Source organism: Sturnus vulgaris, chromosome 2 (assembly GCF_052056855.1).
Source record: "Sturnus vulgaris isolate bStuVul1 chromosome 2, bStuVul1.hap1, whole genome shotgun sequence".
Classification (NCBI taxonomy): Eukaryota; Metazoa; Chordata; class Aves; order Passeriformes; family Sturnidae; genus Sturnus; species Sturnus vulgaris.
The window spans coordinates 116860436-116877420 of record NC_142244.1 but is presented as its reverse complement, the minus strand read 5'-3'; the positions used below and the strand labels follow the sequence as shown (position 1 = coordinate 116877420).

The 16985-nt window shown below is 37.1% G+C and overlaps 1 protein-coding gene across 7 annotated transcripts in view; it reads left to right on the top strand.

Moving 5' to 3' along the window:
- Window positions 1-16985, top strand: part of TTC3 (tetratricopeptide repeat domain 3) — a 49974-nt gene that overhangs the window by 6993 nt on the left and 25996 nt on the right. For 4 of the 7 annotated variants that reach the window (XM_088160487.1, XM_088160486.1, XM_088160484.1 and 1 more), the window contains 11 exons: window positions 332-455; window positions 734-819; window positions 1703-1797; window positions 3383-3445; window positions 3842-3896; window positions 4522-4684; window positions 4800-4845; window positions 5390-5513; window positions 9013-9067; window positions 15589-15652; window positions 16751-16817. In XM_088160487.1, the coding sequence (XP_088016613.1) occupies window positions 332-455; window positions 734-819; window positions 1703-1797; window positions 3383-3445; window positions 3842-3896; window positions 4522-4684; window positions 4800-4845; window positions 5390-5513; window positions 9013-9067; window positions 15589-15652; window positions 16751-16817 (942 nt within the window). Of the gene's footprint in view, window positions 1-331; window positions 456-675; window positions 820-1702; window positions 1798-3382; window positions 3446-3841; window positions 3897-4521; window positions 4685-4799; window positions 4846-5389; window positions 5514-9012; window positions 9068-13543; window positions 13826-15588; window positions 15653-16750; window positions 16818-16985 lie in introns of those variants that run through there. The other 3 variants (XM_088160485.1, XM_088160488.1, XM_088160489.1) reach the window with 3 other exon arrangements.

The following is a 16985-nucleotide window of genomic DNA, read 5'->3' as shown; positions in this document are numbered from 1 at the left end:
ATTTCAGTCATCACGAGGAAATTTCTAAATTACATTTTAGGGTTTATATTTTTTTGATGATTTCAGTCATCACAAGGAAATTTCTAAATCAAATTTGAGGGGCTTTATTTAATTTTTCAATCATTTCAAAAGCTCCCAAATCAAATTCTACCATTTGAATTCTTCCTATTTCAATCCTGCCTTGATCCCTAGATCTGGATATTTCCATTTATTTTACACTTTTGTTGAAAAATCCGCTCCGAAGCAGAGGGTGAAGGGGCTTTGCTTTGTCTATTAATGATTTTTTTTTTTTTTCTTGATTTAATTTTCTTTTTTTTTTTTTTGGAAACAGGGTGTGTTCCACCTTGCAGAAGCCCTGGATTGGGTCAGGTGTGTGGGGGATTCCAAAATCCTGCAGGACCTGGAGCAGCTGGGGGATCGTGGCCGCATCAAACTTGCCATGCTTTTTTCTGAGTGTGAGTAAAAGAGCCAGAAAGGAGGAAAATAAAAAAAAAAAAATTAAAAAAAAATCGCTTTGCACTTTTATAAATTAATTGAAGTATTTATTTTCATCCTGGGATTCTCTGATAAGGAATTGATGAATTTTTGCAAGCTGCTGCTGCTGCCAGGTTTGTTGCAGTTTTTCAGTTTTTGTGGCAGGAGCAGAGCAGGATTTTTTTTTTTTTTTTTTTTTAGTGGCAGAGGAGAAGAAATTGTTCACCCTCCTGTGTTTTCCTGAATTTTCTCTCCCCAGGGAAAATTTACATCACCAGAGTGGTGCTGGAAGGTGCTGATTTAGTGGAAGAATTGAATGCTCTGACCTGTGAGAGCTCCAGGAAGGTGAGAGCAGCTCCCAGGATTATTTAATTCTGATTATTTAATTCTGATTATTAGGGATTATTCAATTCTGATTATCAGGGATTATTCAGTTCTGATGATCAGGAATTATTCTGATGATCAGGGATTATTCAATTCTGATGATCAATGATTATTTAATTCTGATTATCAGGGATTATTCAATTCTTATTATCAGGGATTATTAAATTCTGATTATCAGGAATTATTCTGATGATCAGGGATTATTAAATTCTGATTATCAGGGATTATTCAATTCTGATGATCAGGGATTATTCAATTCTGATGATCAGAGATTTAATTCTGATGATCTGAGATTATTCAATTCTGATTATTAGGGATTATTCAGTTCTGATGATCAGGAATTATTCTGATGATCAGAAATTATTCAATTCTGATGATCAGAGATTTAATTCTGATGATGTTGAGATTATTTAATTCTGATTATTAGGAATTATTTAATTCTGATGATCAGGGATTATTCAATTCTGATGATCAGGAATTATTCAATTCTGATGATCAGAGATTTAATTCTGATGATCAGGGATTATTTAATTCTGATAATCAGGGATTATTCAGTTCTGATGATCAGGAATTATTCTGATGATCAGGGATTATTTAATTCTGATTATTAGGGATTATTCAATTCTGATGATCAGGGATTATTTAATTCTAATTATCAAGGATTATTCAATTCTGATGATCCAAGGATTATAAAAATCCCTGAATTTTATTCAAAGGCAACGTTTCAAAAGCTCAAGTGTTTCATTCTGCCATAAAAAATTCCCTTGAGTGCATGAAATAATTCCCTTTACCCTGCTGAATACATTGAATTTGCTGCTTGAATTGTTTGTTCTGGGTGCCCCAGAGAAGTGAATCCATGAAGCAGAAAGGAAATGCAGAATTTTCCCAAGGAGCCCTGGGCTGTGCCATCGTGTCCTACACCAAAGCCATCGAGTTTTGGTAAGAGCTGAGCTCAACTTCTTCACATTTATCTTCTTTTTGTACAATTCTGCATCAACCACTTTAATTAGAGGCCAATTGATACATAATTAAAGAAAAAAAAAAGCCCTATAACCGATTTTTAATTCGATTTTTTTATTCGATTTTTTAATTAGATTTTTATTCGATTTTTTTATTCGATTTTTCTATTTTTCATTCTATTTTTTATTTTATCTATTTTTTATTCTATCTATTTTTTATTCTATTTTTTATTCTATTTTTATTCTATTATTCTATTTATTTTTCATTCTATTTTTCATTCTATTTTTTATTCTATCTATTTTTTATTCTATTTTTATTCTATTTTTCATTCTATTTATTTTTCATTCTATTCCTCATTCTGTTTCTCATTCTATTTTTCATTCTGTTTATTTTGTTCTTTATTCTACTTTTTATTCTCTTTTTTATTCTATTTTTATCCTATTACTGCTGGTTTGTTTTTTTTTTTTGTGCTTTTACTGCTCCAAAAATCCTCTTTGGCTTTCAAATGACCAAGAGGAAGAGGAGCAAACCTGCAAGAAAATTATTTAATTTTAATTAATTAATTAAAGAATTCTTTGAAACAACCACTTTAAGTGTTTGCCCTCTAAATAATCCTGCAAATATTACAAATATTTATCATTATTTATCCTTACTCCTATGATGCAAAAGGAATAAAGAATAAATATTTCACTGCCTGCTCTTGGCAGCTCTCAGGCTTTATTTCCTTTTGAAATCTTTGTTTAATTTCTCCCCTCAAGGCATTTCCTGAAAGGGATGAAATGGGAATTTTTTGGGAATTTTTCCTCTGGAATATCAGCAGGGTTGGTGTGTTCACCATGGGTGAAAATGCTGATTTTACTCATTTTGGTGTCTATAAAATACAAGAAAATTGATCCAATCTTTCCATAAAAGAAAGATAATTTTTTCCATAAAAGAAATTCGTAAAATTTTTCCACTTTGCACAAAACCACGTTGTGCAAAAAGTTGAATTTTTCATTCTGAAGTCCGTGGCTTTACAATTCTGCCCTGAAAAAAATCAGGATTTTAAATTTATTTACCCTCACCGAGCTCTCATCACATACAATTCAATTAAATCAATTCATTTCTAATATTCTATGAAGAAATCCATTTTAATCCCCATAAATGCCACCTGATTTTGGTCCCAAATTCCAGCTGATTTCCAATTTCTTGTTGAATTGAGTGCCTTGTATGGAGGCCAAGAAGGGGAAGAGCAGAATTGGGTTGAAAAATCAGAAAATTCTGTGCAAGTTAAAAAGCAGAGGACTGCAGAACTCAGCTGCTCTTGAAGAACAGGCTGAGAATAATTGGAATTATTTGCAAGTTGGCATTAATGAGCCCAAATCTTACAAATTCTCCCAGAATTTTAATGAGCATTCCCAGCTTTTAAACCCGTGGAGTTTTTGCAGGCAAATCCTGTGAAAATTTCGGTTTTTTGTTTTTTTTTTTTTTCTTTTTCTCCTTAGGGTTTTCAATAGGAATAACCATTCTTAACTCTTCATAATCTTGGGGTTTTTTTTTTTTTGTTTTTATTTTATTTTTCAAGCCCTACAAACCATCTCCTGTATGGAAACAGAGCTCTGTGTTTCATCCTCACCAGGCAGTACGAGTGAGTAACCCCTGAAACCTCGGGGTGCATTTAAAAACAGGGGGACATTGCTTTAAAAAATCAGATTTTTTGGGGTTTTTTTGGTTTTTTTTTTTAAAGCTGAAGCATCCAATAATTTCTGATTAATTGTGATCATGGATTCCCCATCCCTGGAAATTGGAGCAGCCTGGGAGGAGTCCCTGCCCATTTTGGGGTGGCACTGGATGAAATTTAGGATCCTTTTCCCACCCAAACCATTCCATAATTCTGTCAGCTCCTGTTTGATCCAATTTTGAATTTTATATTCCAATTTCTTCTATTTGTATTGATGCTTTTATTTATGCCAGCCTGAAGATATTTCTTTTTTAATTAAGATATAAATAATAAATTCCTCTTCTTTCCCCTCCCTTCTCTCAGGAGAGCTGTAATTGATGGAAAAAGAGCCATAATTCTCAAGCCTGATTGGCCAAAGGTTGGTTCCAAAATCATCTTTTTTTTGGGGGGCATTTTAAAGCAAGAGGAGAACCCAGAGCTGATTTTTAATGAGTGAGCACAGAGCTTTGGGAAGTGAGAGTTCTGCCAAGTGAGTTTTGCTTGGGTTTTTAGATTTAAAATGTTATTTTGAGGTGCCTGGCAGTGCTGGTACGAGGTGTGTGTAAAGGCAGAAAAAAATATTTATTCATTTGTGAGTTGTCAGAATGCTTCAAAAAAAAAAAAAAAGCATGTAGAATATATTAAAAAAATCCTGATTAATGGCCAACAGGTATTTCCCAATGTTAGCCTGCAGGAGAGTAAATAGGGAATATTGCAAAGGAGCTGAGATTAGGGGGAAAAGCAAATTTACTCTTTTTCCAAAGCAGAGAAAGCAAGAAAAGAAACTAAATTTGCTTTTTTCCCCAAGCTCCTCCCAGTGCTTTATCCCTGTTTCCCCTGTGCTGAGGGGTTAAAATCTGATTTTTTTCATCAGCTGAGAGCAGCTCACTTTGTGAATTACAGAAAATGGAACTTTTTGCTGCCACCGCAGCAGCTTTGAACACAAACCCTTCTCTCCTGACTGTGGCTAAAACCTTGAAAAATCCCAATTTTTGTTCCTTTAGGGTCACCATCACTTCTGCAAAGCCCTGGCCCTGCTGGGCATGGCTGAGCTGGCCCTGGAGGCCAACGAGAGAGCCCAGGAGCTGTGCAGGGACTGCCCAGAGGGGCTCAGGGAGCTCCTCCAGCAGAAAGAAAAACTGAAGAAAACCCTGCAGGAAACCCGTGGTAATTCTGATTAAAATGGATTTAAAGTTGCTTTTAAAACCAGCTGGTTTTTTTTTTTTTTTAATTATTTTTAATTCTTCTTCTTTTCTTTTTTTTTTTTTTTTTTTTTTTATAGGTACTAAACATAAACAGAAGGCAAGGAAGCCTCTGCTCGAGAAAAAGTAAGGGTTTGGCAAGTTTGATTTGGTATTAATGAATTATTTTTTTTTAGTTAGCAATATTTAGTAGCATGTTTAAGTGATGCATAATGTGGGTATTGCAGGAATTTTGTTGTGTGTCAGTAAATAGAAATGGAAGTAATAAATTGACCAGGAGTACTGAGGATTTCAAAGAACTAAATGAACTTAAGTATCCAAAGCAGTGTGGGCAGCAGGGCCAGGATATTTTTCACAATTAATTGCTTTTTATTAATTATTTTAAAATATATACATGTAGTCATTCAATTCCAGTCTCTTTTGTAGAAAAAATTGTGATTTTTTTTTCCTTTGCTGTTGAAATCTTTGCACAGGTTTGGACTGTGCAGTTTGAAGCTGTAAAAAATGTAAAAAAACTGATGGAACCTTTTAAATACATTTATAGAATCACAGCTGTAAGAGGGGCAAGATCAATCTGAATTAATCTGAGGTTTTTTTTTCACGTTCTATACATGTGAAATGTGGAGAAAAACACAAGAATTCTCTTTTTTTTTTTTTTGTTGCACACCAGGGATTGCACTTCCTCAAAATCTCCTTCAAGGATGTGCCAGGAGCAGAAAGGAGCAGAGAAAGGGAGGAAGAGGAGCCAGGCTGAGCCCAGACAGCCCCAGGGACCTCACAAAGCCCCGGCCAAGGTACGGCTGCAATTCTGGAATTTCTGCAATTCTGGAATTCTGGAATTCTGGAATTTCTGCAATTCTGCAATTCTGGAATTCTGGAATTTCTGCAATTCTGCAATTCTGGAATTTCTGCAATTCTGCAATTCTGGAATTTCTGCAATTCTGGAATTTCTGCAATTCTGGAATTTCTGCAATTCTGGAATTCTGCAATTCTGGAATTTCTGCAATTCTGGAATTCTGGAATTCTGGAATTTCTGCAATTCTGCAATTCTGGAATTTCTGCTGGGATGTTGAGATTGGAATTCTGGAATTCCTGCTGGGATGTTGAGCTTGGAATTCTGGAATTCCTTCTAGAATATTGTGCCTGGAATTCCTGCTGGAATGGTGAGCTTGGAATTCCGGAATTCCTGCTGGAATTTTGTGCCTGGAATTCTGGAATTCTGCTGGAATGTTGTGCCTGGGATTCTGGAATTCTGCTGGCATGTTGAGCTTGGAATTCTGGAATTCCTTCTAGAATATTGTGCCTGGAATTCCTGCTGGAATGTTAAGCTTGGAATTCTGGAATTCCTGCTGGGATGTTGAGCCTGGAATTCTGGAATTCCTGCTGAAATTTTGTGCCTGCAATTCTGGAATTCTGCTGGGATGTTGAACCTGGAATTCTGCAATTCCTGCTGGAATATTGTGTCTGGAATTCTGGAATTCTGCTGGAATGTTGAGCCTGGAATTCCTGCTGGAAATTGAGCTTGGAATTCTGGAATTCCTTTTAGAATATTGTGCCTGGAATTCTGGAATTCCTGCTGGAATGTTGAGCTTGGAATTCTGGAATTCCTGCTGGAATATTGTGCCTGGAATTCCTGCTGGGATGTTGAGCTTGGAATTCTGGAATTCCTGCTGGGATGTTGTGTCTGGAATTTTGGAATTCTGCTGGAATGTTGAGCTTGGAATTCCTGCTGGGATATTGTGCCTGGAATTCCTACTGAAATTTTGTGCTTGGAATTCTGGAATTCCTGCTGGGATGTTGTGCTTGGAATTCTGGAATTCCTTTTAGAATGTTGTGCCTGGAATTCTGCAATTCCTGCTGGAAATTGAGCTTGGAATTCTGGAATTTCTGCTGGAATGTTGTGTCTGGAATTCTGGAATCCCTGCTGGGATGTTGAGCCTGGAATTCCTGCTGGGATGTTGTGTCTGGAATTTTGGAATTCCATCTGGAATGTTGAGCTTGCAATTCTCGAATTCCTGCTGAGATTTTGTGCCTGTAATTCTGGAATTCCTTCTGGAATATTGTGCCTGGAATTCCTGCTGAAATTTTGTGCTTGGAATTCTGGAATTCTGCTGGGATGTTGTGCTTGGAATTCTGGAATTCCTTTTAGAATGTTGTGCCTGGAATTCTGCAATTCCTGCTGGAAATTGAGCTTGGAATTCTGGAATTTCTGCTGGAATGTTGTGCCTGTAATTCTGGAATTCCTGCTGGAATATTGTGCCTGGAATTCCTGCTGGGATGTTGAGCCTGGAATTCTGGAATTCCTGCTGGAATTTTGTGCTTGGAATTCTGGAATTCCTGCTGGGATGTTGTGTCTGGAATTTTGGAATTCCATCTGGAATGTTGAGCTTGCAATTCTCGAATTCCTGCTGAGATTTTGTGCCTGGAATTCTGGAATTCCTGCTGGAATGTTGATCTTGGAATTCTGGAATTCCTGCTGGGATGTTGTGCCTGGAATTTCTGCTGGAATGTCAAGCTTGGAATTCTGGAATTCCTGCTGGAATATTGTGTCTGGAATTCTGGAATTCCTGCTGGGATGTTGAGCCTGGAATTCTGGAATTTCTGCTGGGATGTTGTGCCTGGAATTCCTGCTGGGATGTTGTGTCTGGAATTTTGGAATTCCATCTGGAATGTTGAGCTTGCAATTCTCGAATTCCTGCTGAGATTTTGTGCCTGTAATTCTGGAATTCCTTCTGGAATATTGTGCCTGGAATTCCTGCTGAAATTTTGTGCTTGGAATTCTGGAATTCTGCTGGGATGTTGTGCTTGGAATTCTGGAATTCCTTTTAGAATACTGTGCCTGGAATTCTGGAATTCCTGCAGAAATTTTGTGCCTGGAATTCAGGAATTCCTGCTGGAATTTTGAGCTTGGAATTCTGGAATTCTTCCAGCATTTCTGCCTTTTCCTGGGATATTTCCTCCCAAACCCACCAGAGAAATTGGGATTTTAAGGAGGTGGGAGGTGGTTGGTTGGAGGAGAAGATGGCCACTGTTCTGTTTTTCCGTTTAATTTTTAATTTTTATTATTTTCACCTTTTTCAATTTAAAATTCATACATTGTTATTAATCATTATTATTAATAATTATTATTAATTTGGGATATTTCCTTCCAAACCCAGAGAAATTCTTCCACCAGAGAAATTGGGATTTTAAGGAGGTAGGAGTTTGGAGGAGGAGATGGCCACTGTTATGTTTTTACTTTTAATAGTTAATTTTTTTTGGTTTGTTTTTAACTTTTTAAAATTTTAAATTAATACGTTATTATTAATGATTATTATTAATTTGGGCTATTTCCTTCCAAACTCACCAGAGAAATTGGGATTTTAAAGAGGTGATTGCTTGGAGGAGGAGGTGACCACTGTTAGGTTTTTACCTTTTAATTTTTATATTTTTTTTCATATTTTCAAAAATTTAAATTAATATGTTATTACTAATAATTATTAAAACTTATTATTATTAATATTTATTGTTAATTTTGGGATATTTTCTCCCAAATCCACCATAGAAATTGGGATTTTAAGGAAGTGGGAGTTCAGAGGAGGAGATGGCCACTGTTACGTTTTGACTTTGAATTTTTATTTTTAACTTTTTCAATTTAAAATTAACAAGTTAATCATGATTATCAAGAATTATTTCTTCTTTTTATTTCTTATTCTTAATAATTAAGAGGTGCTTGTGGCATTTTTCTTGTCTTTTGCTGCTGTTATTGCGAGATAATAAATTCTAATTTTAGTTACAATATATATTTATATTTATATTTTATAGCTCAGCCCGTGAACTGCAGTCTGCAAAAGCTGCTCGGTGCAGGAGAAGCTGATAAATAAAGTGAATTTTGGGGCAGAGCAGGGGGAGGGCCCTGGGCTGTGACGTGGCCCTGGGAAAACGAAACCAGGGGCAGGAAATGGAAATTGAGGAGTTTGGAGAAAACCAGGCTGGGAAAACCCAACCAGTGCTCAGGAATGAACTTTGATTTCCTCCTGAAAAATCTCTCTCTGCAGCTGGGGAAATCTGGATTCCCTCTGGGTGAAGATTTCTGTGCAAAATATTTGTGTTTGGCAGATTTGTAGATAATAGAAATTGTTAGAAAAGGGCTTGGATTAATGACATTTTTTATTTTTACCTTGTGATTAAGAACATAACACAACACATTTTCATTTCTTTTGTGCTCTGGGGTTTGGGGTTTTTTTTTTTGTTTTGTTTAAATCCATGAAGGAGATGGATCTGGGGTTTGTAATCTGATATTTTTGCCATCAGGTGCCTGAGCCCCAGGGAACTGAAGGCAAAGTTTCCACGCTGGAGCAGCCTCCAAGTGAGTTTTATTTTTGTTTTTTATCAAGTCTCAGTCACTTGTTCCTCTTCTGCTGCCATAATTAATAACCAGAAGTGAATTTCCTGTTATTTCCACATCAAATGCAATCATCTTTTACTTCTTTCTTAGACACTTCTGTTTTTCTCTCCTAATTCCTCAATGCTTTTGTAATTTGAATCTCCTTGACTGAATTCAGAATTGAAACTGAAATTAAAGAGTAAAACGTGAGTGTCAGGCTGGAAATGCTTTCCCTCCTCCTGAGCCAGGATCTCAAAGATTACACAGGAATCTGTATTTCAATATTTACAATTAATTTGTGGTTAATAAAAGCTCCATCAGAAAAGAATTCTGCAGATAAAAAGGGAAGAGTCCACAAAACATTTGGCAGAGCGGATTTTTAGCTGCAGACTTCGAGAGCTGTGTGATTCCTGGTTCATGTTTGGGGGGGTTTTTTTTAATAAATAAATAAATCATTTTATAGAGGGAACTCCCACCCCTCAGAGCTCCCCCAGTGCCAGGCAGTTCTGGGCTTCAAAGGAAAATCCTTTCCTAAATTTTCCTGGGGGTTTTCTCCACCTTCTCTCCCCTGTCTCAAACCTTTGGTGCCTCTTCCTGGCTTATTTAAATACCTGAGGATCACTTGAAAATTGGCTTTTAGAAAACCACTGAAGGTTTATTAGAAAATATTATTTTTTTTAAACGAACACCTTGAAGGATTCAGGGATTTCTTGGCAGGTGGGAGCTGTGGGAGGGAAGGGTGCACAGGAAATCTCGAGATGTTTTTGTTGGAAAGATGTCAGGGAAGAAGAATGAAGACTTTATTTGAAGGCAGGATGGGAAAATTGGGATTCTTCAGCCTGGGCAAGGTTTTGGGGAGAGCTCAGAGCCCCTGGCAGAGCCTGAAGGGACTTCAGGAGAGCTGGAGAGGGACAGGACACAGGGAATGGCTCCAGAGTAGGATTTGATGGGATTTTGGGAATTGGGAATTGTTCCCTGGGAGGGTGGGGAATTCCTGCTTTTCTAAATCCCCTCTCCTGGAGGAGTGTGGGTGTGGTGGATCCAGGTTTAGTGGCAGAGCTGGGCACTGGTTTATGTGGAATTGATCCTTTCTGGAGTTTGTCCCTCAGGATGAAGGATGGCAAACCCAAGATTTTGATTGCTGAGGTATCCATGGGTCTTCAAAGGGACAAGAGCAGTAGTTGGATGCTCTAAAGTTGTTTATTGCATAAATGCAATATTTATGTTTATTATGTATGCAGTTTTATCTTCATTGCATAAATGCAAAGCTTGAAGAATTCAAAGTATTAAAGTCCATGAAAAGCTTTCTAGTGTAGAGTCCTGAGCAGAGGCAGCAGCAACTCCCTGGTACTTCTTCTTTTCTTCTTTTCTTCTCCTTCTTCTCTTCTTCTTTTCTTCTCCTCTTCTTCTTCTTCTTCTTCTTCTTCTTCTTCTGTTTCTTCTTCTTCCATGTGTGTGCTGGTAGTGATGATGGTGATGATGATGATTTTTTCCCTCCAAGGGTTTTTATTGATAAATCACCTGGTGCCTGGAAAGGCTGAGCTGGAACAGAGACCAGACAGAGCAAAAGGGATAAAATGGGAATTTATTGAAAGGATTCACCTTGGGCAGTGCAGGAGCCTGGCTGGGGCTGCACCCAAATCAAATCCAAGATGGATCCTGGTCACGAGTTTTTACACTTTTATAAGTTTTGGTTCATTTACACATTGGGGTCAATTATCCAAGCACAGCCCCAGGCTATGAAGTCTCAGCCCCCTGGTTTGCCCCTTTTCCCTCGCTGTTGGTTCTGATTTTTGGGTGTCCTTGATTCTCCAGCTACAAAGGGATTGTTTTGTCACTCCCCTGTGAAGAGAACTTACTGACACCGAATATGAATGTTCAGAGTCACACACTAAGCAGCAGAGATTCTGGAAAATAGAAAAGCTCAAACCCAAGGCATCAACCCAATGAGCTACAAACACGAACCTAAAACATTCCTCCTTCACCCATTAGAATCTTATTTTTAAAATACAAAAGCAGTGTTAATTCTTACACATAATTTACTCATATAGCTCTATTCATGTAAATGGCTCTGTCCTATCTAGAAAATGCAAACAATGTTCTTAATATGTTTTTATTATGTCTGGGGATAAGTTTCTGAACTTTTACCTTGGCTTGAACTTTATACTCTCTCAAAGCACTTAAAGCATATTCTTACTTAAACTAGGACTTATATTTCTATTTCATATCTGTGTGACATAATAATATTTCTCCTTACTTAAAACTAAAGCTTCTACTTCATGTCTGTGTGGCTTCATGTATTTTAATTTCTCTAAAGGCTTTAATTCAATCCCTGCATCCTTGTGTTTTACACACTCCATCTGTTTTACACACTCCTGTTTTACACACTCCAATAACTGATACAGGTCAAATAAATCCTGTATTTCAGTTGATGGAGATAATGATTCGAGAAAGGGATTTTAATCAATTTATTACACAGTATAAGTGGTTATAAGTGATACTTGAGTGTGGGAGCTAAGACAGAGAGTTCTGTGGATTTGATGAGCATTTGCAGTTTGATAACCAAGATGCCTTGGCAAGAGCCAACAGAGCTTTGAAGATGACAAGAAGATTGGATCAAGAGTGGCTGACAGGAAAGAAGATTGAATCAAGCAGAAATGTAAAGTTGATCTGTGTGATGTTTAACCCAGTGAATGTAGTAAAATAATTGCCAGCCTTCCTGAGCATGGTATATAAGCACATGTGGCTCACAGAAATTTGGGTTCTGATCATGAGTCCCCATCTCTCACAATTGTGGATAATTGAGTGCACTGTTTGTTCAAGCAATTGTTTAATAATGATTAATTTTTAGCCTGGAGAAGAGAAGGCTCCAGGGAGATCTTAAATCCCCTTCCAGTGCCTAAAGGGGCTCCAGGGGAGCTGGAGAGGGACCTGGAGGAGCCAGGGGATGGCTTTGAGCTGCAGGAGGTGATGCTGAAACAGCCAAACCCAAACTTTCTAACCCGATCTGAAGGGTTCAGAATCAGCCATTCCTTATCCTCAGTGCCCAGACACCTCCACATTGCTTTTCCTGGAATTCATTTCATGCATCCACCTCTTCCTGGAGGTCCATTCGTGGCCCTGGAGAGTTTTTTGGGCTTGTGTTCACTGAGCCCCCCCCAATATTTCGAGTTTCCTTTCCTTGAGCTCCTCTTTGGGCGTGTGCTGTTGTTTCCTGTAATTTAATTTTGCCCCAACCTCTCTGTATTCCTCATTATCTGTTCCCCCCCAGTTTCCAGCTGTGTGCAGCATCCTCTGTGTCTCCCTGATGTTCTTTTATCTCCTCTGCAAGTTGGGCTCTGAGCTCTTATCCCCAACTTCAGGGGGACTGAAAATTCCCCTTCTCCTCTTGTGTCACACATGAAATGCCAGAGGCTGAAATTGGCCATCGTTATCGATGTCATTCCATTTGTCCAATTTGTCAGACAACAAAATTAAATTCAGCAACAAAATTTTTAATAGCAACAATTGTATAAAAATGAATGCAATCCAAGTATATTGGAGAGATGTATTTGAGCATATCCAAAATTTGGCAGTGAGTAATTTAATATAATTAAAGCATAAGCAAAACCCATTGGGGATACAGGGAGGGGCTCAACCCTCCTCACAGACCAAAAAAAATCAAACCTAATTAATATGTTAATACATATTGATACAGAATTTTCTGGAAAGCTCCTGCTAGTTTCTGTTCCTGAAATCTGCATCTCCATGTTGTGTTGTGCATGCTCTGTTGGTAGTTAGGGGTCTCTCATCCTTTTGGGGGTTTAATTTCTCATGAAGGCTCTTTGTCTTCACCAGGTAGCTCAGGCACTCTCAGCTTGGGGTTTTGTAATTAATCTGTAACTCATAAATTCCCACAATCAAACTTTATTCAAGTCCCATGCCTGGACTCGTCCCAATTTGACCATTCCAAGGTCAAAACTTTTTATTTCCAGATGCTGCTTCTCAAACCTAATCCTTCTATTACTCCCATCAACATCTGGAGGATTCCATCTGCTTTGTCTCACTCATTTCCTTTTTTTTTTTTAACAATTATTTTCTATTGATGTGAGTACGATTTTGTTAATATAGTTACAATGAATCACATTTCTCACAGGCATTAAATTAGCAATTCTTCCCTGGCAGGGTGGGGAGGCACAGGGGGGCTGCACAAGGGCCAGAGTGGTTGAATTTTGGAGGATTTGAGGAATGAAGAGGGGGAATAATTCTGGGAGAAATCTGACAATTCTTGGCCAAAGACCACGACATGAGTTGAGTGCGTTCATTTCACCCATCTTGTGTTCACCCCCTGTTTCTGCTTTATTTTCCCTGCTTTATTTTCACTTTCTGTTCCCCCTTTCTCCTCCCCCTTGTTTTGTAGAGCAAAATATTTGATTTGAAAGGAGGAGGAGGCTCCCAGTGACTGGCTGGCCCCAGTTTGTTGTGGGTGGGGAGGAAGAGCCTTTTTTTTTCTTTTTTTTTCCTCCTTTGCCTTTGTTCACTGAACTTGCAGGAGTTTAATGGAAAAGAACTTAATGCTACATTTTATTATTGTAAAGTTATTGGCCTTTTTGATTAATTTTTCCTGCTACTTCCTATTTTTGGTCTTCATGTATTGTTTCTTTGAGCTGGTGTATATTTTTATTAAATATCTTTGGTTACTCCTAATGGAAAGTGTTAGGAAAAGTAATTCTACTTCTAATATTTTAAAGTGTTTGTGGGGTAAGTAAATGCTATTTTCTTTGGAATTAATACATTTCCTTAAGTATTTTAACTGTGAATCAGCTGAATTTGCTTTTTGCCTGTATTTAGAAGTTTTTTTTTATTTGATCTGGAAGCTGCATTTGAAGTTGGGTGTTGTAGGGGAGGAGTTGTTTCTATGGGAATTGTTTCTGCAGCGATTTTTGTTGAATGGCTTTTGAAATTGGATCACTCCGTGCAAAAATAATGGTGATTGATTTCTTCCTTTGATGGTGAAATGGTTTCTTTTCTCTTCACTGAGATTTTGTTGTGAGTTAACATTGGTTCCTTAAGGGAAAGCAACACATCAAATGAAGAAAACGTGAAATATCTCAGCCTTAGGGTGGTTAAAGTTTGATGTGCTGGAGGTTTTCAGAAGAATTCTGATTTCCCATCATTCCAATATCTCTATTTAGAGGAATTTATGGTGATTTTCGGTGCATTTGGAGCTGCCCCGTGTTCCTGCAGCCATCCCCTCCAGGAGTGATCCATGCAATCCTTCTGAGCCTGTTCATTCCCGGTGACTCGGGATTTTTGTGCTGACTCATGGAAATTTTGGGGTCATTAAGGAGCTTTTGATGAGAAATGGCTCCTGGCACAAGGCTTGAAGTGGCCCCGGGCAGGATTTAACAGAGGAATGTTCATGGGACACCTCCCCTGCCTGCAGGGAGAGCACTCGGGGCTGGAGCTGGGTTTTTCCACTGTCTCTCAGTATTTTGTGTTTAAAATCATCTTAAATGTCATTTTTTTTTTTAAGCACAGGTGGTTGCTAAAATTTCCTATTTCACATTAATAACTCCTCCTCCTGTTTGTAAATTTGATTTTCTGGTATTTTCAGCATAACAATAACCCAGTGCCCAAAAGTTTCGATGCAGGTGCTGGATTGTTTTTCCTGTGGGTGTGTCCAATAAAAAAGATGATTTTGCAGTTAATGGCAGGAATTCCTGGGTTTGTCCATCCCAATTAAACAATAAACCACATTTTCTCCTTTTTGGTTGCTCAGGAATTGTTTCCCCAGGGTTGGATCTCTGGAATTTTGAAGTGTTTGTGTGAAGTCTGTGATTTAAAATTTGAAAGTTCAAAGTGATAAATCCTTCCTTGTTTTTTGTCATCCAACATTTCCTCATTGATTTCATTCATCCTCAAAATTTTTCCAGAGAAATTTGAACTTCCCTGGGGATTTGTTATTCCCTTTGGAAATTCTGACTGGTCACTAATAGTATAACAAAAAAAAAAAAAAAAAAATCCAAATAATTTTTATATAAAATATTGCATAATGTTGTTTTATAATACATTACCTAACATATAATGTATGTGCTGTAATACACAGCACTGTAATATAATTACAATATAATAATATACTATAATAATAAATATAATTACATAATAATTAGAAATACATGTATAATATTACCAACTCTGCTTTTATAGGACAGACTGATTTCTTTAGCCTGTAGATCACTTCAATAATCACAATTTCTTGGAGTCATGTCTTGCAGGATTTTCAAATTCTTCTATTTGAAGTTTGAAATCTTTTCCTTTTAGGATTTTGTTAATCCTATATACAATGGAACAAAACTAAAATGAAATTAATGGTATTAACACCTTTTGGTTGTGTTAATTTAGACCTTGTCAGTTTTTAAGATCTACCATTTATAAAGCCAATTTGGAGTTCCAAGTGCATTTTTTTATTTGCTTGTTTTAAGTGATTTTCATTTTGTTTAAAATCCTTTTTCTCATTACAGACCAAAGTCAGCAAAACAAACGAAAGCCAAAAACCAAAAATTGTGAAACTTATGAAAAGATAAGGTAAGAAATGCTATTTATTTTTAAATTAATTATTATTATTTTGAGTTATTTTATGTAAGATCAATGCAACTTGGATTTGCTGCTTGCTCATTGCTGGTGGCTTTGTGTAACTTTTTACATCCTGATAATGGATAAAATTCCCAAAATTCCAGTTTTTCCCCTGAATATCTTCCATGCCCAGCTGACTTTTAGTAAATGGAGGCATAATTTGAATATTTGCTGTTAAAGCAGAGGAGTTTTGTTTCAGTTGTTACAGCAATAATTGTAACTCACTCTTACCTCATTTCCAAGCTCTCTTTGCACCAAAGAATTTTTCAAACTCCTCTGCACTCCCTGAGCTCAGGAAAAAGATGAAATCTGGTTTTATGAGTTTTATATTAGGAAAGAAATTTGCTTGGAGTCCTTTAGTTGTTTGTTGGCTCCAATTTTCACTTAAAGCACCATCAAAAATCTGATTTTTAAGGCTATGGATGCTCCTTTAAAACAGGAATGAGGCCAAAATTTAATTAATTGAGGTAAAAATGTGGATTTTTATGGATAATATTTATGCTGCCAATTCCAACAGAGTTTATCAGAGGAAATTATTCATAATTTCCAGTGCTGCTGGGGCCACCATGCTCCAGAGATTTTTGGTTGTGTTTAGGATGAGAATGCAGCCAAACAGGTTTTTTTACCTGGAAATTGGGAAGTTTCTATTAAAGAAAATTTTTCCCCAAGCTTTTAGGAAACCTCATTATTCCTAATAGTCCTAATCTTTAAGTGTGACCACAAATCCGAATTTCTTTTATTCAGGATTTATTTCAGTGCAATCCTGTTGTTCTCCCATAATTTTTTGAGTGCCAGTGTAGGTAGGGAAATGGAAATTCGAAATTTTGCCACAGGAAAGGTCATTTCAGTGAATTATCAATGACTTCTTTTTCCTTTCACTTCAAGGAGGGGGAATATTTTTAATTAGTTTGGAATAAATGCTCTTCAAAGCAGCTGAACCAGCTCCAAAATTGCTGGGGGGGAGTTGATCAGACCCATGAAAATCAAAGTTCACTGAGAATAAATTGAGATTTAAAGCAGATTTACAAAGCCTTGTGCTGTTTTTTGTAGGGATCCTGTGGATTTGAAGGGGGAGTCTAAAGCCATGGAGGATAAAAGTTTCTGTGCTGTGCCACAGGTAATGGGAATTCAACATTAAATTGGAAATGATTTGTTGTTTTTTTAGGAATATTGCACAAAATCTTGGTTAATTCCAAAATTTGACACTCTGTGCTCTGCTTTGACCAGAGGCAGAAATTCTGTGGTTAAATTGATTTAAATTGATTTATTCTCTCTTTTTCTTCTG